General features: G+C 42.8%; 2 protein-coding genes across 3 annotated transcripts in view; one reads left to right on the forward strand and one right to left on the reverse strand.

The window, feature by feature from the left end:
- The window catches only part of LOC146606895 (protein NLRC3-like), a 597,012-nt gene that overhangs the window by 531,700 nt on the left and 42,578 nt on the right, over window positions 1–22,734 (reverse strand). The window lies entirely within an intron of this gene.
- On the forward strand, window positions 9,770–13,480 carry LOC146606903 (uncharacterized). The gene is made up of 3 exons (XM_085349299.1): window positions 9,770–9,802; window positions 9,880–10,053; window positions 12,848–13,480. The coding sequence occupies exons 1-3, from the start codon at window positions 9,770–9,772 to the stop codon at window positions 13,478–13,480; spliced, it is 840 nt and encodes a 279-aa protein (XP_085205425.1).

The following is a 22,734-nucleotide window of genomic DNA, read 5'->3' on the forward strand; positions in this document are numbered from 1 at the left end:
AGCATCATAAATTCTTAAGTTCAGAAAATTAGATTCTTTCTTCACAGCTGAAAAACAACAACATTTATTCTCTATTGAAATCTGCATCGTCCACTCCAAAGGTCACAATCTGAAGGTAACATCTGGTTTTGTTCCCTGTGGTTAACTCTGAGCATCAGTATGGTGGGATTTATCCACTACATCCACACCACTGTGGTTCAGTGTTGTCCTGATGGAGTAACAGCAGCCAGTATGATCCAGGCTTTAGCTGCTGGGTCTCTGTGTGACCTCTCAGACTGTTTAACAGATCAGACACAAAGAGAATCAGAGCAGCTCTGTTCTTTAAAGACAAACATGAACCCACTCAGGTCACACTTTCCCCACAGATATGAGCATCACTGTCCTCAAACAGCAAATGACCAAGTCGAACATTTGGATCTTTTCTCTTTCATTGTTTTCTTTTTAATGAATCTTTGTAACAATCTGAGGATGTTTCAGGTCATATTTATCCAGGAAACACAAACATGTAAAGGAGTCATCACAGCTCTCTGACCTCGTTGCTCCAGGTTCACCACTGAAGAGTGGAGGTCGACCTTTGGACCAGTCACTCCTCACAGACGGACAGCTGGACCCTGCAGACTGTGACCTCTGACCTCTGCAGACACAAACATGATTGAAGCAGCTGTGATCACACAGACTGCAGATAATGCAGCTGTTTCCTGTCAGTAACATCCTCTTAGATTAGAGTTCAGCTTTTTACAGGAAAACTGGACAAAACTGATTTTTGTTACAAACTCATTTTCATTTCCTCTCAGCTCACAAACACAGTCAGACAATCAACCAGAGTCAACACTGATTATAATGTCAGTGCAGAATTATTTCTGTTACTCAGTGAGTTCAGCTCTCTGACCTCGTTGCTCCAGGTTCACCACTGAAGGCTGGCTGTTGACCTTTGGACCCGTCACTCCTCACAGACGGACAGCTGGACCCTGCAGACTCTGCTCTGTCCTCCTCTTCCTCCATCATCATCTTCAGTCAGTCTGAGAGGTAAACCACAAACACTCAGTGAGTTCACATTAACAGGAGGAACTGAGTTACAGTCGCTGACCTCTGACCCGTCATGTGACCATGAAACCAGGTCAATATGTCTGTAGGTTCAGTCATCCAGGTCATGTGATCTAAGGAGCTTGGAGAGAAAAGAGACGTCTTTAAGTTTCTGGAAGACGTTTCATCTGAGAAGCTTCTTCAGCTCTAAAACCAAACGGTGGAGAGTCCCAGATATTTAAACCTGAGAGGGAAAGAAAGCATGTCGCTGACCCACCACTGATGTTATTTCAAGGAGGAAACTGAGAGCCTTTGCACCAGGAGCACAAACATCAGCTCCAGCAATGATCCACTGATGTGTTTTTATTCCATGTATGAATGTTGTTATTGACAGAGATGACGTTTGTGTGTCAGTGATGCAGTGACTGTTGTTGTTACCTGTACAGGCTGGTTAGACTCTATGAAACAGATCATACAGATCTCTGCATGTTAGAAGAGACTATTAAAGGTCATGAATGAGACAAAGGCAGGGAGGCGTCCTTTACAGCTAAACAGCAGAGTGAGAGAACAGCCAGCACCTCTACATTTATCACATTATACAGCACATGTATGATACTGACAGGGATGAGAAGAATTTAGTGATTCTGATCCCATCATTGATATTACTTATTGATTCTCAGTAGCTCTGCTCTGACAGTCACCACCATCACTGAGCAGCATATCAAAGACATTTGTGCACATTAACTGCATGTTGTGGCTCAAATGTTTGTGCATGTTGGAGGCATTTCCTCTTTGTTGTGATCAGTGTTGGTCATTACTCAAAACAGTCATTATTACACATATTACACAGAACACTTTGATTAAAAGTAATGGAGTACGTTACTTCATTACTCCTCATAACATTACTTTGATGTTAAAATGAACAAATGAGCATGTAACAACATAAAGCTGAGGTACAGCCCCACACACCAACACAGATCCTGATGAGGTCACGTGATGTTTCTCTGAGTGTTTATGAACACAAATCAAAGATGAAACAGCACAAAGACACTTCAAAGTGATTCTACTGTAGAAACATGAACAGGTAGAAACCTGCAGCCTGACTGCTCATCACTTTGTTACCTGTTCAAGTTCAGCAGCAGCAGCTCACTTTATCACGGTGCTGGTCTGGGGTCAGTGTTTACTCAGCTTTAACCTCACTCTGGGTTCTAGGTTAGCTTAGCGTTAGCTTAGTGTTAGCATGCTGTGTGCTAGCTTAGCGTCAGAGCTCTGCAGGTGTCTCGTGTGTAAATATTAATCACAGTGACAGTAAAGGAGGTAAAGGGCTGTGACGTCATCACGTACGCTGCGTCCTCTGTGGGCTCTGAGTGAACTCAAAGTACAAACTACAAGTACACAAACACGAACGTAGCTCAGAGTGGCGGACACACTCGGCCTCGTTGGTCCAGCTGTGAGTCCGTTACCGTGAACTATGGAGCGGCAGATTTGTGCTGAACTAAGCTGCACACAGCTGATGTTAGCCAGGAAACATTACACACTGACTTTAATGGAGAGACCGGAAATACAAACACACACAGTTTGTTGTGTGAAGAAATCAAACACGAGCTGAACAAACAGTAAAGTTCCTAAAGACAAACTGTTAAAGGAGGAAACAAAGCAAACTTACAGTTTCTTCACACACCAACAACAAGCTCCACTCCACACCTGGACACTAAACACGGACACACAGGTGAGCTGCTTCCTGGAAGGAGGCGGGGCTCCACCTGAAACTCAGCACAGGTGGGAGGGGCTCAGCTCTGTGTGTGCTGATGTGTTAACTTTAAAAATATGCCGTCTGACTGCTCAGACTGAGTCAGAGTAAAGTTCACATGCTGACGTGTGGAGACATGAAACCTTGTTGTAGCTGCAGGTGTGAACACACTGATCCCAGATCAGCTCTGCTGTATTTGTAACATGAACATTTCTGCTGCAAAGCTTCAAATGTTCAGCATGTTTCTCTGTTTCCAGTCTATAGATCCAGTCACACTTTCTACCTTCACCTGTGCAGTAAAGACTGAGAGCAGAGCTGAAAGCAAGCGTCCAATCAGTGAGCAGCATCAACACCTGAGCTTCATTCAGACTCTGTTATTGAAGATGTTGTTGGTACAAAGTTCATCTGCTGCTCACATGAATCCATGAAAGATTTATTTCACTGAATGTTTCTTCAAAGCTCATTTCAACCTGTTGAAGTCATGAATGAAAGTGCAGACTGAGAGTGGATCACATGATGTTTGAGGTGTGTCATGTGACATGTTCAGTATTGTCACACATGTCTAGATTGTCCCTGATATCATAACTGCTCAAACACTGATGATTATATTTGAAGAATTATTCCTGATGGCAGCAAAGTTTGAATGGAGCTCTCTGTCTGTGCTGATTTGTCGCCCTCTGGAGGTCAAAGCACAAACTGCATGATGTCACTGTAACCACCACAGAGACAGGAAGTGTTTTTATGACTGAAACACTGAAATGATGCTAACGGCTGTCGTTAGGCTCACTGACAGCAGTGCTGATGTGTTCATGTCAAACACTGGCTCAGGTCAGACTCCTTCATCCTTCTCCAGCGTGAGGCCGCCCTCAGACCCACAGGAGCCCTGACCTTTGACCTCCTGACCCTAACCATTTTAGTCTTGTTGCATCTGCAAATCCATCCAAACTGTAGCCGAGCAAAAGAAGCTGGAAGCTGTTCTATGAATGATGTTGTTGAAGGAGCTTGGAAAGAAAAGCGTCTGGACTTCTTTAAGTTGCTTGAAGAGGGACATGGACGTCTTAACGCCCACTCACATCCTGGGACATTTGATCACAGGAAATCACATGATAGCGTGGGGCTAGATCTCACAATGGGTTCACCCAAAACCTTGGCTGATTGTGACCCACACCCGTTTTCACGGAGGAGGAGTTTCACATCCTGAACATGTGACAGCCTGGTTTAAAGGGACCAAAAGTAACTGGACACCTGATTCAGTTCAGGTTTATTCATCCGCTCCAAACCACAGCAGCAGTCACCTCCAGGGAACCAGCTGATCCATGTAACTGGGGACAGACCACAGCCCAGAGCACTGGTTCATGATGTGTTTGTGGACTGTAGGTTGTTTGGATAGAGATGAGATGTACTCAGCAGTCTGTCTCTAATGTTTAATGAAATGTTCTGAAGATGATAATAACTTGTGATTTTCTTTTGAATGAATCTTTAATCGTGTTGTAGGGCCTCTGACTCTCATGAAGATTTTCACATCAATGTGCTTTTCACAAAGATATTAACAATGAAAATGACGTGCAGCCCTGAACTACTCATGCGTTAACTCAGCGGTTCCCAACCCCCGGGTCACGGACCGGTCCGTGAGTCGTTTGGTACCGGGCCGTGAGAGTCGAGGCTCGGTGTGAAATTGATGGTTGATAGGTTTGTAGCATAAACCTGTTCGCTGGATCGTTCAATCCAGCTACACAGCAAAGCAAGACACGAGTAGTTCTTTATGTTTCTCGTGCACGGGAGAGAACTGGACCAATGCCGTTCCTTCGCTTGACCACAGTCGCTCTCGTCCGTTCCCTCGTAACACTGCTCTTTTATTGAGGTTACATGAATATACATAGGTTCATTAACATACACGTGAACAAAGGTACCAGTCTGTATGTTATGTAGGTGTGTGTGTGTGTGTGTGTGTGTGTGTGTGTGTGTGTGTGTGTGTGTGTGGAGTCAGAGTGTGACCCCATAAACGACTTCCCTAAACCTGCTGGTCTGGAAGTCCAGCAGTTCATCTAAACAAAAGGCACTTAGACTAAAACAGACATCCTACCACAAAACAATAAGAAGGTAGCACCTCTCCCATGATCCCAGGACGTGGGTGTGAATGCCAGAACACTCTGGAGTCACACAAAGTCTTTAAAGACTACTATCATTACACAATTGGTTCTACACCTCTAAGCATATATGGTTAGATATTCCCCAATAACAATGACAATGATAAAATATAAATCCAACAATGGTTTTCAGGGTTTTTATCGTTAACTTCGTTTCCCTGGGTCTTTCCCGTGTTGTAGTCGTGTGTCTTATTTTGAAAGAAATGTTTACGCGTTACCATAGTGACCAGAGAGCATTAAGGCTGCAGACAGGTGCATCCAACAACATTTTATTTTCCCTTATTTGATTTATGGACCTAACTGTATGAACTGGACTTTGGCTTTAATGCTGCTCCTCTTCATCATTGCTGTGTTGCATTTCCATCATTCTGCTGCTGGATTCACTGCAGGCTTTAACAAACACTCCTTTGGGTCCAGGCCCAGCCACGTGTTTGTAAGCTGCTGTGCTCCTCACAAATAAAGCCTGAAGCAGCTCAGACTGTTAGAAGCAGCACTGAGCCCTGTTACAGTTATAGTGTTAGAGCAGCGGCTGCAGCCTACAGCATTTAAACTAGCTGACAGTAAACACATCAGTCCAGATGTTACCACATTACTTTGTGATGCTGAGAGTTAAAGGAGACTGGCTGATTAAAATCCCATTCCTTACATCACCGTCCTCTGCTCTGACTGCTTTCATTTAATCACAATCAGAATACTTTTTTGATCCCCAGGGGAAATTATTTAGGTTACAGTGCTGCAGCACAAACAGGAACAAAGACACAACACACTAAGTAAGAAATAGCACAATATACACAATATATACATGCATACATATGAGTCACTTATAAGTAACATGTGAGTGCTGGGGTCTATGACAGCAGGCAGGTCTGTATTTATGTCCAGGCTGACATGAACAGCTAGTAGTTCAGGGTTCAACACTCAGGAAAGTGTGTGACCTTCCACACTGACAGAAGATGCTAAACATGACTTTAAACTGTTGTTTGTTAAAGCCTCACAGATCTGAGAGCAGGGCTCAGTGGGTACATGAGCCTTTATACATGAAGGCTTTCTGTTTCCAGGAGAGGAAACATGTGATCCAGCTGTGTTTGGTCACATGGATCTGCTCTGCATGGATCACCTGACTAAAACATGTTGTTATTATTGTTCTTACAGTCTTAAATCGGTACATCAGGTGGGTCACATGACACCCGGGGGTGACAGCAACATCTTTCCTCTTTAGAAAGCTGCTCTCTGTCCCAGGAGCTGTTGTCACAGTAACAGCAGGAACAGGAAGTCACATGCTCTCTGCTCTGTGATTGGCTGCTTCTTATCTCAGCTTCCTGCAGAGGGTGGGGTCTGCTGATAACGCACACCAACAGAAGTGTGACTTTCACTTCCTGTTTATTGCTGTTGTTTTTAAAGCTCTCAGGCGATGCTGCAGCGCCCCCTGCTGACACAAACTCCTCCCTCTGTCTCAGAGGTCACAGGTCAGCCTGCTGCAGAGGGTCTGCCTGTTCATGGACTTCCTGTTACAGAGACGGGTCTCAGCGTCAACACTAGTTTCTGATTGGACGGTGTGGAAAATGTTACGAGTTCAAAATATTGGGGATGGAGACAAGAGAAAAACCACAATAACAACACTGGTCCGGTCGGGTTGAGTCAAACGATGATTTTAATGATCACACACGTGGGAGATGGACACTGATGCAGACAGCCTCTGATCTCAAAATGGTGGAGCATTGATCAAACTCTTATAGCCTCTGGTGCCTCCACCTTATCATAAAAGCCTAAACATTCACATGCTTTCTCTCACACGGCGCCTAAGCTACGACCTTGGCTCCCTGTTTATCTGCTCCTGCTGAGATGGGGCAGAAAACTCCAGCATGTTCTCTTCTAATCAGACAAATAAGGCGATGACTTTCTGCAAACAGTATTTCTTATAACTCAGCAGTATAATGCATCATAAAACAATATCCTTCATTCACAATAAGTCAGCAGTTTAATATAATGCACATCAGTTTAACTAATGCAATAGTTATCAGCTTCTTCTAATTCAGGAGAATAATGCAAACTAAAACTACATAATAATTCACAATCTTTAATTAGGGGTATAACATGGCATAAAATAATATTATAATCTAACAAAACCCAGCTTCCTCCAGCCGAGTGATGTGTGGATTCATCACTCTCTGTGGATCAGTGTAAGTCTGTGTGTGGGTTAGCTGCAGGACTTGTTTGACCTTTGACCCTGGCAGACAGAGCTGGTTACTGCTGTGTGACTCCTGCCGTCGCTCCACTTTAAATTTTACTTAAAATAAGTCCTGACATGGCCCCGCCCCCTCTGACCTGCTGCTCCTGGATGTGCTGAGGACACAGCGGAGGCTCAGAGGGGGCGGGGCTTTTCCCGTGGCGGTAACCAAACTGCATTAGGTCGCTGCACTGCCAGTGTTTAACCACACCTCTTCTGACTGACCTTTGACCTCTGACATGTTGATTCGATCCTTATTTAATGACGTCTTTTATCTAGTGATTTAATTCTGTGTATTTATATGTGATGGTGTTCCTGCGTTCAGCCTCAGCTGATATCCACAGACGCTCCTATTGGCTGGTTTTAAAAACACATTTTTCCATTAAAGAGACTCTTTTAAAAACACGTCTGCCTGAAAGTCACATTTCATTGATTTTGGGGGATTTTAACAGAGAGATAGAACTTTATGAATCCCTCATGTTTATCCTCCAGGAAATCCAGTTTGTAGCAGCAGAACACCGACAAACTTTTACACATCACAGAATTAGGATATCAAATAAAGGGGAATAAGAGAATATGAATATAAGCATAAATATGTACATATATACACAGACCTCACACAGAGACAGCAGCTACACTGTGTGTGGATGTGATCCACAGTCACAGCTGTGGGTTTCAGTCAGTGTGTCTCTAACTTCATGGTCACATTTCAAAGCTTATTGGAGCCAGAAGATGTTCAAGTAAAAGATTTATTGCTGTACTCGTCTACCAGGATAACAGGAGGTTCATAAAGCTGTGTCATACTTCAGCTTTACATCATGCAGTAGTAGTTTATTAAACCCCCCAAAATATGACTATCCAGAGTTGGGACCAGGAAGCAGAGTTGCAGTCTTACACGCCTCTCTGCAGCTTCTCTCCTCCTGCTACCCCCCAAAAACCCATCTCCATAGAGACTGTGTCAGCTCCCAAACAGACAAAAACAAACTAAAAACCAGCAACAAACAACTTAAACATAAACAATCACAAAGAAAGAACAATACAGTATCCACATCTGAACCAAAGAGTAAAGCAGTGAAATGTGGATTATTAAACATTAGGTCTCTCTCCTCCAAGTCTCTGTTAGTACATGTTAGTAAAAACATTTCTGCATTTTACCCATATTTTATTTTTAACTCAAAATCAAAGATTCCAGATTCTCCTACATGTTGGTTTTGAATCAGATAGGACGACAGATTTCAGGTGGCCCTGTGTCTTTCTCTATTACATTTGCCACTGTGTAACTCAAAGTTATTTAAGGACTAGTTTATTTCAATGGATGAGTTTACTGACTGACGCGCAGAAGAAATAGTTCTTTATGGAGCCTAGATGGTGTGAATGATGAGACCAAAGACTGCAATATCTTGTACCAAAAATATATTGAATAAATGGAGGAAAGGGGAAATGGAACAAAATAATTAACACAACACACAACATAAATGCCCACAATTAAATAATAAATCAATGCTGTGATCTTTCTGTGCAAAAGTCCTTTTTGGTCCTCTTCTTTTTAAAGTTCACTTTTAAGGTATTCCTCCTTAGAGTCCAGCTTCATACAAATGGGGAAATATGTCCGTAATCCAAAGACGGCTAAGTGGGGGAAAGAGGGGAAACAAAGAATGGTCCTACCGGCTCGCCACTTCAATATGAAGAAGATTAATTCAAAGGGAGGGAACAAAACCTGACCTGTAGGTCAGAAAAACGTCCATTGGCACATCAAGTTCGATTCAGTTTACCGGTAAACAAATATATTTTTCTGCAAGCCTGTGTAACAATGCAAATCATCATCAACCAATGTACAACAGTTAAATTATTAATTATCTTGGCTACGTAGCTTAATCTATACATTCCAGTAGCGTTCGCTACAAACAATACAAAAACAACAATAAAGGAAAACAGCTGTCTAACAGACAGCATAGCCGAATTCAAGGCAACACATAACAATAATCATTCAATCGCACTTTGTTTCAAAGTAAGCCCATTAAAGTGCTTAAGTAAATAAAAGTGTTCAAAAACAGCGGTTTTTGAGCCGGAGTTCTGCTCGCGGTGGGAACGCCGCCGCACAAAGTCATTTTTTAATCGCGAAAACGATCGACTGGTTACTGACAACCAAAAGGTTGTTTTTGGCAGATATTAAAGATCATGGGTGGGCGGGGCAAATGGAGCAGTTTTCTACAGTCGAGTAAAATTCCAGGAAAGAGCTGGGTGTGGCTTTCCTTTAAATCACATGATCAACAGCTTTAAGATGGAGGCAACTCGCTCAGTGTTTCCTGTTTCATTCTTAGACTGTGGCGATGGTAAGTAGCAGCTTTTCACTTGTTACCTGGCATCTTTTCAGCCACCAATGATAGTCATTGTATGTTATCAACATTTCACTAACTATGTTTTCTCTCATGTTTAAAATAGGCCGACCAAGAGCAAAATAGGTATGTCTGCAGACTCTGCTGTAGCCAAAGTTATCAGATCTCCTGTGTCTTTAAATCCCTAACTGCTCGATCATTATCATTTTAGAAGACAACAATTTCTCAAAGGAGGTTCAAAACTAATGCCTACAAGATTACCAAGAGGAGGGTTCGGGGCTCTTACATGACTCCGGGAAGTCAACACTTGGTGGATGAGGTGTGTTACCTTTGACACTTTTAAGACAGTCCTGTTTATCACTACTAACAATAAGCAAATATGTTTTCACTCAACAGATCCTTCACAGCATGTTGTTTCTGGGCAAAATCAACAACATCCCCTTTTCTCCAGAAGAAATCTTCCCTAATCCTTTTGTGTTGGGTTCTTTAATGAGAAGATATCCCAGGCCTTTAAAGTTGTATTCGACTCAGCTTCCCAGGCGAAGTCCCTTCTCCTGTGTGCTCGACATGGTAAGATAACTCTTCTCACATTTTCAGTCAATCTGACAAACTTCCAGTTTTTAGGAAAGTATAATGCAAAGTGCTTTTTTACTGAGAAATCCAAAGAAAATCCATACTGTACCTTATACTTCAACATATGCTTCTAGCTATACTTCTCCACCAAACACAGAGACTGCAGGAGAGCTGGAGACTTGCTTCAGAATTTGTTAGTTCTAAATAATGTCTAACAGACTCATTATTGGAGATGCTTACAGTCTTCAAGGCGTATATGATGCTGTCACTGTGTAGCTGCTGGATCTGTTAAGCTCAAAGACTCTAAATTCAGCGTTGTCATGGGCCCTGTGCTTCGTACGTCGCTTACTACATCCAAGATCAAATGAAACATCCAAGACCAAATCATCGCGCTAACTCTGAGCTCGCTATTCCGGTTCCCCGAACACACCTGTTGTTGACGATTAGTATAGCTGGATGAAGTAATGTGAGATCACTGGGTGGCCCAACAGGGGCTACGCATCGATAGTAGAAACATTGATCGGCAACCCTTTGATTGGTCGGCGAAAATGTCGAAGGAGCGCGCTCGGTATTTTTCGGCAGCAGAGCAAGAACTCTTGAGTGAGGGATTTCAGGAGTTTCAGAGTTTAATTAAAACGCAAGGGAACACTGCAAAGGCTGCAAAAGCAAGGAGAGAGGGCTGGCAGGAAGTTGCTGACAAATCAAACTCGTAAGTAATTTAATAATAACAATAATAATGGAGTGGATTGATATAGCGCTTTTCAAGGCACCCAAAGCGCTTTACAATGCCACTATTCATTCACTCTCACATTCACACACTGGTGGAGGCAGCTACGGTTGTAGCCACAGCTGCCCTGGGGCAGACTGACAGAAGCCAGGCTGCCATATTGCGCCATCGGCCCCTCTGGCCAACACCAGTAGGCGGTAGGGTAGATTTATCATATCACACCATATTATCCAATATTATATTACATTATATTATATTATATTATATTACATTATATCCTCTTTCACATTAGAGCCACAACAGGACCCACTAGAACATGGGAACAAGTAAAAGTGAAATATAAGAATATTCTACAGAATGGTAATATTTATCACTTATATTGCTTGTCGTCTCTTGGAAAGAGACCCTGGAATACTCTGTTTGTTTGTTCATAACAGCAACCAAGAAAAGGGCAGAGCAACAAAAAAAAGACAGGTGGTGGTCCTGCACCCCCTCGTCAACAAGTTGGTTAAGTGAATAATACCCTCACGGGAAAATCGATATCTCTCTATGAGCACACTGTCGCGCTGAGCTAAAGGATCCTGTCTGTCCCGCAATATACGCTGAATTCTGAGGACTCTCCTTATCAATCTTGCACCTTCCGCAATGGGTTGCTCGCGTAAACGGACAGGACATGGCTGAGACAGACTTCCCAAATCCACCTTCGCTTTTATAGCCGTGGTCTCTCATCTTGATTACACGAAGTAATTTACAATTACTACTCTGAAATATGAATTACATCTGTAATAATCACATACATGTAATAGAATGTTAATAGTACATTTCCCTTTTTTAGGAAATGACCTGTATGTATCTGTGTGAAATCAATAAAAGGATCAAGTGCTGCATTATCTTTGGTTACAGTGATGTTATTTATTTATGGTGAAACAGTGGTGGAATATCGCTGTTGCTTTCGTATGAATGACGCGGGCATACCTGCGTGGCCGCGATCTAATCCTGTTTACATAAAGTAAACCTGCTCCCGAGCAGGTTTACGCTTACGGCTCTGTTGCTATGACAGCAAGTCCCGGATGGGCTTCGGGGAACCGACTGATCCAGGATCACGCGAAATCGTCAACAATCTAATCCGGCTAACCTACTTAGCGAGGTACGAAGAACGGGCCCATGGTCTCCGCTCCTCGTCAGCTGACAGCCGTCAGGTGTTTTGTTTTTGTTTACCTTTCTCTCTCACCTCTGCTCTCCCTTTCTCTCTCGCCCTCTTCCATTCTCTCTTTCTCCTGCCGGGGCGGAGCTCAGTATGGGCTCCTGCCCCTGGCCTACGCACCTGGAGGTGATCAGCACATCTGTCGCTGATCATGAAAGATTGGAACCCTTCTTAAGAGGGCGAGTCTGCTCTACTCGTCGCTGGATCGTTGAGTCATCAGCGTCAGTCGTCCTGTATTTTGTAAAGTCAGTTTATGAGCATGTCTGAACCAGGAAACTAATGGGTTTTTTTCTGCCTGTGCATAGATTGCCTCTGGACTTGTTCTTCCCCTGTGCCTGGCGACTGAACGGGAGCAAGAGAGATAAAGGAGAGGAGATGTGCTAGGACTGAATGGAAACTTTCCCTTCCTGGACTCCTGCCTCTTTCACTCCTGGACCCTGGAACCCCGGCCCCTTTTTCCTTTGACACTATTATGTGTATATATGAATTCCACTGTAGGAAACACTGTAAATAAATGCACCTTTTGAAGACACTAGTGGTCTGCGCGTGAGTCCGATCTACGAAACCTGACAAGCGTGTTTTGACAGCCCGGCATAGCAAAATAGAAAAAAAAGGTCAATTAGCAAATTTAATTCTAAATTAGTGAGAACAAACATGGATTTTTGCTTATTGATTTAAAATTAAATAGATTTTTGTGACATGTTTCACCCCTTATCTTAAAATGTCTAAACCAAAAGCATCCAATGGTCCTGCATAGTTAAACAAGTCAAGCAGCGAAACAAACATGTTGATCAACTTTCTATTAAAAACAACTATATAATCAGGTGCAACACTTTGACCAGATCTGTAGCTGTTTTCAGATCGTCCTGCAAAATAACTCAGAGAATGAAGAGCAAATAAAGCAGAGTCTGCAAGATCTCCTCACAGACTTGGACTTAGAAGAGAATAATAAAAAAACAGCTTTCGTCTCGTCCACCATCTGCATTTCTCAAAAATCCCAAACCAACAAATCAGAAAGGTACTGCGGAGTCTCCATGTCCACCAAAGGTCCTAACGCTGGCAAAATTATGATTGCTGCCTCCTGTCTTAGCAAATGGCATAAATATGTATCTGGTGCGGTGATGACCTATTATCCAAACACAGTCCAGAAAGATTACTTTGATGGAACAATTGAAGTACCTGGAAATATCAGGTGTGAGGCTTTTTGTCTCCGTGATGGTGCCAGAATGAAGCCTTGCAGATCATGTAAGAATTTGTTTGGCTTGAACACAGAAGACCTCAGAGAGTGGCCATATGGTAACTGTGCTGAAGCTGAGAGCCTGAGCAATTTGCTTGAAAATGAGAGAGAAGTTGAAACACATGTGGATGAATACTCAGCTGAAAAGGACAACAGGCAGAGAGCTGAGGATGAGGTTGGTAGGGTTCTTAGAACTGTGTTGCAAAGGATTCGGTTTAACTGGACAGGTGAATTTTACAACCCAGAACAAGAGTGAGATTTCATGAAATCATTTGCATTCATCATTCTGATAAATCAAAGATTCTCTGCTCTGACAGCATCTGTGTGGATTTTCTGTAATCACAGAGACGTGTATAAGCATGTTTACTTTCCATCTCCATGTAATTGTCACATTTAATAATTAAAACTGGCTTCTATGGGTTTTTGTTTGTTTGCTTACATATCTAGTGTTTAATGCAATATGAAGCATTATCAGACAGCATTTATTGGGAAGAATCCCATGTTTATACTGGTCTGTACCCAGGGTACACAGAAAATAAAAACACATGTTTTCTTATTATGATCCCAACTATAATTTACTTAAGCAAAAGCACTACATGTGTAGTTATAATATTTATAGCAGTTACTGTTGAGCTTTAAATTTATCATCTTAAATGTTTATATGCTGATTATATTGCTTTATATAAGAAAGGCCTAACTCTGAGTACACTCTGTGCCAAAAAGTGCTGACAGGAAACTGCATGCTTTTGCAGAAACGTGCTTTTGCAGCTAGAAAGTGAAGCTGATATATATCAGTTTTAATTAGTTTTTACCAACTGCTTGCTAGGGCAATCCCACGAGTTTGCTGTTTTTGTATTGAACATGATTCCAAGTGCTTTCTATAACACATAGCAGAGGTGCCACAACAAAGACTGAGAAGAGGACAGGAAGAGACAGTGAAAGAGATGCACTCCTTCGCCATTCATGTTAAAGCGTTGCATAGCTTTAATTTTAGAGAGTGTTGCATAACTTTAGTCATTTTTCTACCACAGGTGAAGCCAAGAATTGTGAAGCTCTCTTTTGGCCAAATACCAGAATCTGTAAGAAGAAGAAAAAACAAACAATCAAATAGGTCATTATTAAGAGGACAACAATCTCTTGATGATTATCCACAGTGTCTTTGATAACTCTGAGATACAAACTGTCAAGGATATACACATCCCAGCAAACAATAGCTGTGTTTGACTAAAGCGATTAATAACAAGGACAGAGCTACAATCACTACAGTCAAACATAAAGGGCTTAATCCTGAATCCAAGTCTGAGCTGTGATGCCGTTGGTGCTGAAAGCTGCTCAGATCCTGAAGCTGCACGTTTTGTCTCTCTCTAACCAAACCAGCAGCAAAAGAAGACACATTTCGCTTGACATAAACATTGTCATGAATTCCCTCTTACTTTTGCTGGTTTGCTTCCACCACCATTAAAACACACACAGAAAAACAACACAGCACAGCTCTCTGCCTCTCTCAGTGTACTTTAAGAACACCGTTTCCCATCTCAAATCTCTGTTTTTGGCATTATTCGCTTGCTTGTTATGAAGCAGTCTACCGTTGCTTACAGCCATTTTTTTTTAATGACTTCCGACAAGACAGCCTCATTTCTGCTGTTCAATACCAAATTTTATTTATTTTTTTCAAATTAAGTGAAACTGCAAAATGCTCTGCTGTGTCTCTATTAAAACCTCTGAATCACTTCAGCAGCATCAGCCAATGTACATTTGTTGAGTCGTGGTTCTCGTCTGCTTTTGTTCTACTGCAGAATAATATTTTTAAGGTTATCTACTGTAAAAAGCTAGGCCAGGAAAATCTCCTTCATGGTTTTGTGTTTTATCCTCAGTTACTTTGACACAAAAGCATCTGCTGTGATGCTCACACCTCTGATGAAGTTTCACAAGTGTCAGTACTGATAAATGATCAGAATTATAATGTTTCTGACTCTCTGAGTAAGAATTAAATGGAATCTAATTGGGACCTTGTGAATTGGAATTGAACAGGTTCTAGAAATCAGTGATGATACTCAGCTCCAATACCCACCTATGATATTAGGCTTACGAACGCTGACTGGGTTTCATTTACCAGCTTTTTATGTTCTTCCTGCAGTTTCCTCCCCACATCACTCATCTTAACTTTTTTCCAGTCCTCCTCAGTCTAAACAGAACACACAACAATACAAAGAAAAGCTCAGGTGATTGATCTCTAACACTAGGCATCCCCAGTCTTATTCTTAGCAGTCTAACTTCTCACCATATCTTTGAAGGCCTCTCCATTGTAGTAGCGCTTGGATGCTGGATACTCTATCGTTTTGTCACATAGTTCCAGGAAACTGGAAGCCACCAGATGCAGCTCCTCTCCGTCATAGCCGTACAGCTTTTTGTCCTCACGCGTCATCAGCACAAGCTCGTCACATGGACATGAGGTGCCCTTTACCACACCAATAACCTGCATTTTTACAATCTCGGGAAGGTAGAATTTTCCCCAGGCGTTAACTTCATCATCATCCCCGTTGTATTTGGTGTTCTCAAGCTCTTCTATCCACAGGTCAGCACCACTTGGCTTCTTCAGGTGAACGCACATGCTTTTGTTTTTGGAAACAAAATCTTTCACCCATTTCAGGTACTTTTCACCTGGAAAGAAGCAGACAAGGAAATATGGATGAATGTAGAAGTGTTGGAAAAGACAAATAGCAAGGTTATCCTACAGCAGTTTGTGAAAATGTTGTATCTTGAAATAAGCAGGCAAAATGAGGATCTCACTTATCTCATATGTTCTGACTACCGACTTTCTTCAGTTAAAGGACAAAAAAAGGGCACACTGGAGGCTGACAGAGTGTGCAATGGTGGGAATCATTTTGCAGAACTCACTAAAGTTTGTTTCTCCTGGAACAAGCTTTTTACACTTCGGCAAATGAAAATACTGTGTTAAACTAAAAAAGAGCACCAGACCAAGGTCTACAGTACTAACAGAAAAGCATGCCGTTACCTGTTGCCTGTCGACACAGCTGCTGATCTTCCTCACCAAAAAAATGAGGATCCCTGAAAGGAATAGAAAGGTTATGTTAAAATGAATGACTGTCACGGTGATCATGGGAAGCTCCGAAATATCACAATAGCTACGAAATCACAAAATGCAGTGTGATGTCTGTAAGCACCAAACATGACATCTCTGCAAATTCATCTTGAAACATGTAGGTACCTCACACGTACAGCTGCAGCCATCTCAGCCATTTATCACTGTGGCTGCCAAGTGGCTGCCACTTCACAAGCGCATGGCACAACATAGAAGAGCCACCTCCACAGGACAAGACTCAGCAGTCCATCTGCATCTTAAGGATAAAGGACACTCTTTCGAGGATGCTAATGTTCACATTTTGGACAGAGAGGACAGATGGTTTGAAAGAGGAGTGAAAGAAGCCATCTATGTCCACTGTGAGCGACCATCTTTGAACAGAGGCGGGGGTTTACGACACCAACTCTCTGCCATCTATAATCCAGTTTTGAGATCCTTCCCAGACGCCTTAACGCCCACTCACATCCTGGGCCATCTGACCTCAGGAATTCGCATGATAAGGTGGGGCCAGGTTTCACAATGAACTCACCCGAAACTGGCTGATTGGGGCCCACACCCAGTTTCACACCTTGGCTCAGGTGATTAGAGGATCATCAGGGGGTCCTTTTGTCCCTCTGTGGGGGGAAACTCCCACTAGGTTTATATCTGGGACTCTCCACCATTTGACCTTAGAACTGAAGAAGCTTCTCGGATGAGAGGTGAAACGTCTTCAAGTAACTTAAAGAAGTCCAGACGCTTTTCTTTGCAAGCTCCTTTGACTACGATGACCTGGATGACTGAGAACCTTCACAGACATAAGGTGAATGTGACAAACAAAGCGCCTTCTTGTTCTCTGTGATAATGTAAAGTTATTAATGAAAAAACAAACGAGTAAAAAACGGACTGGAAACATGTCTTCAATCAAAACTCGACAAAAACAAAGAAACAGCCTCACTTCTCTGCGACGCTCCCTAAAAATGACGTTACGTGTTACGTACCAGACATTTCTATACAGCCCGAGAGAAAGTGACACAAAAACCCCCCAACTAATAACGACTAGCAGAGAGGCTCAGCTGAGTGTAGTTACCTGGTTTGCAGACGCATACAGACGTTTCCTGTCCTCTCGGACGAAGCTGTGATAGAACATGTGGTGCATTACCGCCACCAACTGGCTTGGAGTGAGGACCGGAAATCGCTCATGCCAAATCAAAAAAAAAAAAACATAAAGAAAGATTAAGTGAAGAGATAAATGAATACATTAAATCAAGAAGAAAAAAACCCACCACCGGACATATACATCCTCATATCCTTCTGTACAAATGAGTTTGTTTTAGAAACTGAAAAAAGCCACAAAACCTTCACATCTAGAAATCCTTTGCAGTAAAACTTGTTTTTTGGCAGGTTCCACAGGTTTTGAATCAGTTTTCTTCTTTATTCCTGATAATTTTGACAATGAAAAAGAACATGTTCTATAGGGCTTTGGAGTTGACGTCACGCCGCAATGCATTGTGGGAGCGCGGCACCATTTTCGAGGTCTACGAATCAAAACAAACACACTGTGTTGGAACGACGATTACAAGATGCTTAAAAGCAGCTCAAAAGAGAACGGACTGTATAGAGACCGATTGCGTCCAGAGGCGAAGCGGCGGTACTTGCAGAAAATAGCGTGCAGTGGAAATGTGGACCCGTATGAAATACGGCCGTGGAGTAGAAACCCTGAAGACGTAGCCTGATATATTTTCGTACCTTATCTGTGGAGTCAGCGCGTACAAGTCGTCATTCAAACAAAGGTAAGTCAGCTCGAGTACTGCGTGTGAAATGCGTTTGATTTCCCTGCAAACATTCACATTAGTGCAGCATAACTTCATTCATGAGGGGAAATTACAGTGAGAACATGTGGAGGCTGTTAGAGGGAGAAGATAGTGAGTTCAGTGCAGGGCTGTGCAGAGAGGTTTAAAGGGGCGGGTGCTCAAAGTTAAAAAGGGGCACATTGAACCAGGCTGAATAACAACAACACACATTCATCAAGAATCTAATATGGGAAGGGCAGGGCTGTGTTGGTCTGAGACTGTAGACATTAAAAAGTCCACAGGAGAGATGGTAGCTGATTAAACAAGTGTCATGAGATAATAACAAAATGCAAAGATTGGTGACAGCGCTTGGAACCATAAGGCAACAAAAAACTATGTATGTAAAAAAAAAAAAAAAAAAATATATATATATATATATATATATATATATACACAGTGGGGCAAAAAAGTATTTAGTCAGCCACCGATTGTGCAAGTTCCCCCACTTAAAATGATGACAGAGGTCAGTAATTTGCACCAGAGGTACACTTCAACTGTGAGAGACAGAATGTGAAAAAAAATCCATGAATTCACATGGTAGGATTTGTAAAGAATTTATCCGTAAATCAGGGTGGAAAATAAGTATTTGGTCACCTCAAACATGGAAAATGTCTGGCTCTCACAGACCTGTAACGTCTTCTGTAAGAAGCTTTTCTGTCCCCCACTCGTTACCTGTATGAATGGCACCTGTTTGAACTCATCATCTGTATAAAAGACACCTGTCCACAGCCTCAAACAGTCAGACTCCAAACTCCGCCATGGCCAAGACCAAAGAGCTTTCGAAGGACACCAGGAAAAGTATTGTAGACCTGCACCAGACTGGGAAGAGTGAATCTACAATAGGCAAGCAGCTTGGTGTGAAGAAATCAACTGTGGGAGCAATCATCAGAAAATGGAAGACATACAAGACCACTGATAATTTCCCACGATCTGGGGCTCCACGCAAGATCTCATCCCGTGGGGTCAAAATGATCATGAGAACGGTGAGCAAAGATCCCAGAACCACACGGGGGGACCTGGTGAATGACCTGCAGAGAGCTGGGACCAAAGTAACAAAGGTCACCATCAGTAACACACTACAACGGCAGGGAATCAAATCCCGCAGTGCCAGACGTGTTCTGCTGCTGAAGCCAGTGCATGTCCAGGCCCGTCTGAAGTTTGCCAGAGAGCACATGGATGATACAGCAGAGGATTGGGAGAATGTCATGTGGTCAGATGAAACCAAAGTAGAACTTTTTGGTATTTTGGTATCCTGTATTTGTTGTTGAAGACTTCTTCAGCTTCTTCTCAAGGACATCAGCTGCTTGTTTGGCAGCAGAGGCAGTTAAGAAGCTTCCTGAAAAACACTGAACAGTGAGTTCACTGTGGCATATGACAGATTCAGCTTTCTGTGTGCAAATGTGTCTGTGTCGACCTTTCAAATGCTGTTGAATCCAAAACATCAGCGGCTCCTCGGCTGCTCACTTCATGCACTTCTGTCTGTGTGACAGTCCAATGACATCACAGCTGTTTCCAGCCCCAGTGTCTCAGGACTGGACACCTTTAAACATGTCGAGGATCAAACAGCGTCCAGCTAAACACACATGAAACTATCAGAGCTGACAATCATTCCAATAACATCTAATGGTTCATGTATGTAGACACAGGACTACAAGGAAATGGCTCTCAGCATCTGGCTGTGGGAACACATGAGTCCCTGTTTGTGTTCAGATTGTGTGCATGTTTTAGACGTGTGTCACATGTAGAAACACAACAATCCCACAATGACACACAGATGTGTTTGACACAGCTGTGCAGCTGTAAGTTGTTTCTAATGATTCATTGAAGCTCTTCTAACATTCTGGAGACGATCAGTACATGAATCTGTTCAACACGACAACAATTTGACTTCAGTGTGAACGTTTGCATTAAATAACCTTCTTCATCCAGCTGACAGCATCTTCATCCTATGATGTGAACAGTTCCTCCTGTTGATGACAAACCTCTGACAGGATCTGCTTGAGGAGCTTTTTCATGTGCAGCTCTCTGAGCTCAGGGCTGAGCTGCTGTTTCATCTTTAAGAGCTGCTGCCTCCTCGCCGGACTTGTTCTCCTCTTCTTCTCCTAATGACACCATTTCTGCTTCATATTAAATTCAATAAAGATGCTGACATGTATCTGTAGCAACAACATCATTGAATCTAGAACAACTGGAGCCAAACCAGTGGCTCTGCTGGGATCACTGGTGAGCCAACACTAATACGTCACCAGATACATATTTATGCCATTTGCTAAGACAGGAGGCAGCAATCATAATTTTCCCAGCGTTAGGACCTTTGGTGGACATGGAGACTCCGCAGTACCTTTCTGATTTGTTGGTTTGGGATTTTTGAGAAATGCAGATGGTGGACGAGACGAAAGCTGTTTTTTTATTATTCTCTTCTAAGTCCAAGTCTGTGAGGAGATCTTGCAGACTCTGCTTTATTTGCTCTTCATTCTCTGAGTTATTTTGCAGGACGATCTGAAAACAGTTACAGATCTGGTCAAAGTGTTGCACCTGATTATATAGTTGTTTTTCATAGAAAGTTGATCAACATGTTTGTTTCGCTGCTTGACTTATTTAACTATGCAGGACCATTGGATGCTTTTGATTTAGACATTTTAAGATAGGGGGTGAAACATGTCACAAAAATCTATTTAATTTTAAATCAATAAGCAAAAATCCATCTTTGTTCTCACTAATTAATACGTCACTAATCACAATACTAATACTAATACAATACTAAGACAATATCAGTTGTGGAAACCTTGGATTATGGCCTTGGCAGTCTTCTCTCTCCCCAGGGATCCGTTCCATGTCACTCTCTATTATGATAGAAATGATGATGAAATTTACAGGGACCTGTTCCAGTCTGACCTTGAAGGCCAGACCTGGAATGTGTGTTCTCAAAACATCTATGTCGGTACGGAGGGCGTCACGGCAGCAGTAAAATTAACCGACGAACAACGGCCTTGGTTCAAAATGGGACCTGATTCAGTGCCCCACATAACATTGGCGGTCCATGAGAGTCATCAGGTGAAGGAGCTGGGAACAATGGTCAGGAGAGCCCTCGAGGAACCTGGCTTGCAAGCTACTCAGATTCCAGACGTTTGGTACTCGCCAAAATGCAAAATTTATCGTATCACTTGTCAATCAGAGGACACAGTGAGGTTGGAGCATGAACAAATCTCAAGAATCCATGGGAGAGAAAGAATAGACCATGCGGATGCAGTTGCCGCACTTGCGACTCTTCCTGACACCTTGTGGTCAGCAGGGCCTACGGATGTGGGCCAGGCAACGTGTTCGCCTGTTTTATTCCAGCTGAAGTCTGAAACGCCAATTTGGAAACCACAGTATAGGCAAAAGAGAGAAGCTGAGGAGGGAATTGCAGAAACCATTGAGGGGCTATTGAAAGTAGGGGTGCTTGAGCCCTCTCAATCCTACTGGAATACTCCTATTTTGCCAGTAGAGAAGCATGGGACAGGAAAGTACAGAATGGCACATGACTTAAGAGCCATCAATGCCATTTTACGTACTGACACGGTGCCAGTCCCAAATCCATACACAGCATTGACGGCATTAACACCAGACCAGAAGTGGTTTACATGTATTGACCTAGCGAATGCATTTTTCTGTCTCCCATTGCATGAGTCTCTGAGGGACATTTTTTCATTCACATATGGGGGACAACAGTACAGATACACAAGGTTGCCACAAGGGTTTGCACTTTCCCCTGGCATTTTCAACCAAGTGTTGAAAGAAGCTTTATCGCCATGCCATCTCCCAGAGGGGTGTTCACTGGTGCAATATGTTGATGATTTGCTCATTGCAGCTCCGTCTGCTTCGGCATGCACGGCAGCTTCACTTACCATACTGAAGAGACTCGCTGAGTGCGGTTTCAAGGTCAGTAAAGAAAAGTTGCAGTTGGTCCGACCAGAAGTAACATTTCTGGGCCGTGTCATTGCTCACAAATCAGTGGGTCTGTTAAACACTCATCGTGATCAGATTTTGACACATCCAAAACCGCGTACGGTTAAGGAGTTGCTCTCATTCTTAGGGTTAACAGGATACAGCCGGCACTTCATTCCAAATTATGCAGGCAAAACAGCCCTGTTGAGGGATTTGGTAAAAACGGCAGGTGTCAGAAATCTTAAGGCTGAACTGCCATGGACATCGGCCACTGAGTCGGCGTTTAATGCATTAAAACAGGACTTATCTAGATCGGCTGATCTTGCTATCCCTAATTACGAACAACCCTTCTATCTTGATGTTTCTGAAACACACGGGATAGCTAATGGGGTGTTGTTTCAGAAAAAAGGGGGAGGAAGAGATGTACTTATGTACGTCAGCATCAGGCTGAATCCATTAGAGACAAGGCACCCGAGATGCACTCAGCATGCCATTGGGGTGTCAAAAATTATACAAAAGACAGCACATATAGTGAGGGACCATCCATTGAAGGTGCTGACCACCCACAGTGTGGTGGCATATGTTAACTCACAAGCCTTCACCATGACACCTCTCACACAACAGAGAGTGTGTAAAGTTTTAGACGCTCCT

This window comes from Diplotaxodon limnothrissa, unplaced genomic scaffold (genome assembly GCF_057381915.1).
Source record: "Diplotaxodon limnothrissa isolate DT_005_m unplaced genomic scaffold, D_limnothrissa_male_GT1.1 unmapped_scaffold_4, whole genome shotgun sequence".
NCBI lineage: Eukaryota > Metazoa > Chordata > Actinopteri > Cichliformes > Cichlidae > Diplotaxodon > Diplotaxodon limnothrissa.

What these genes read in the sequence shown, in the direction of transcription:
- LOC146606903 (XM_085349299.1), top strand. Translation starts at nt 9,770, where the DNA reads ATGACTCCGGGAAGTCAACACTTGGTGGATGAG. An exon ending in GTCAACACTTGGTGGATGAG is followed by an intron (nt 9,803 to 9,879) that starts GTGTGTTACCTT and finishes TTCACTCAACAG; the next exon opens with ATCCTTCACAGCATGTTGTT. An exon ending in TCTCCTGTGTGCTCGACATG is followed by an intron (nt 10,054 to 12,847) that starts GTAAGATAACTC and finishes AGCTGTTTTCAG; the next exon opens with ATCGTCCTGCAAAATAACTC.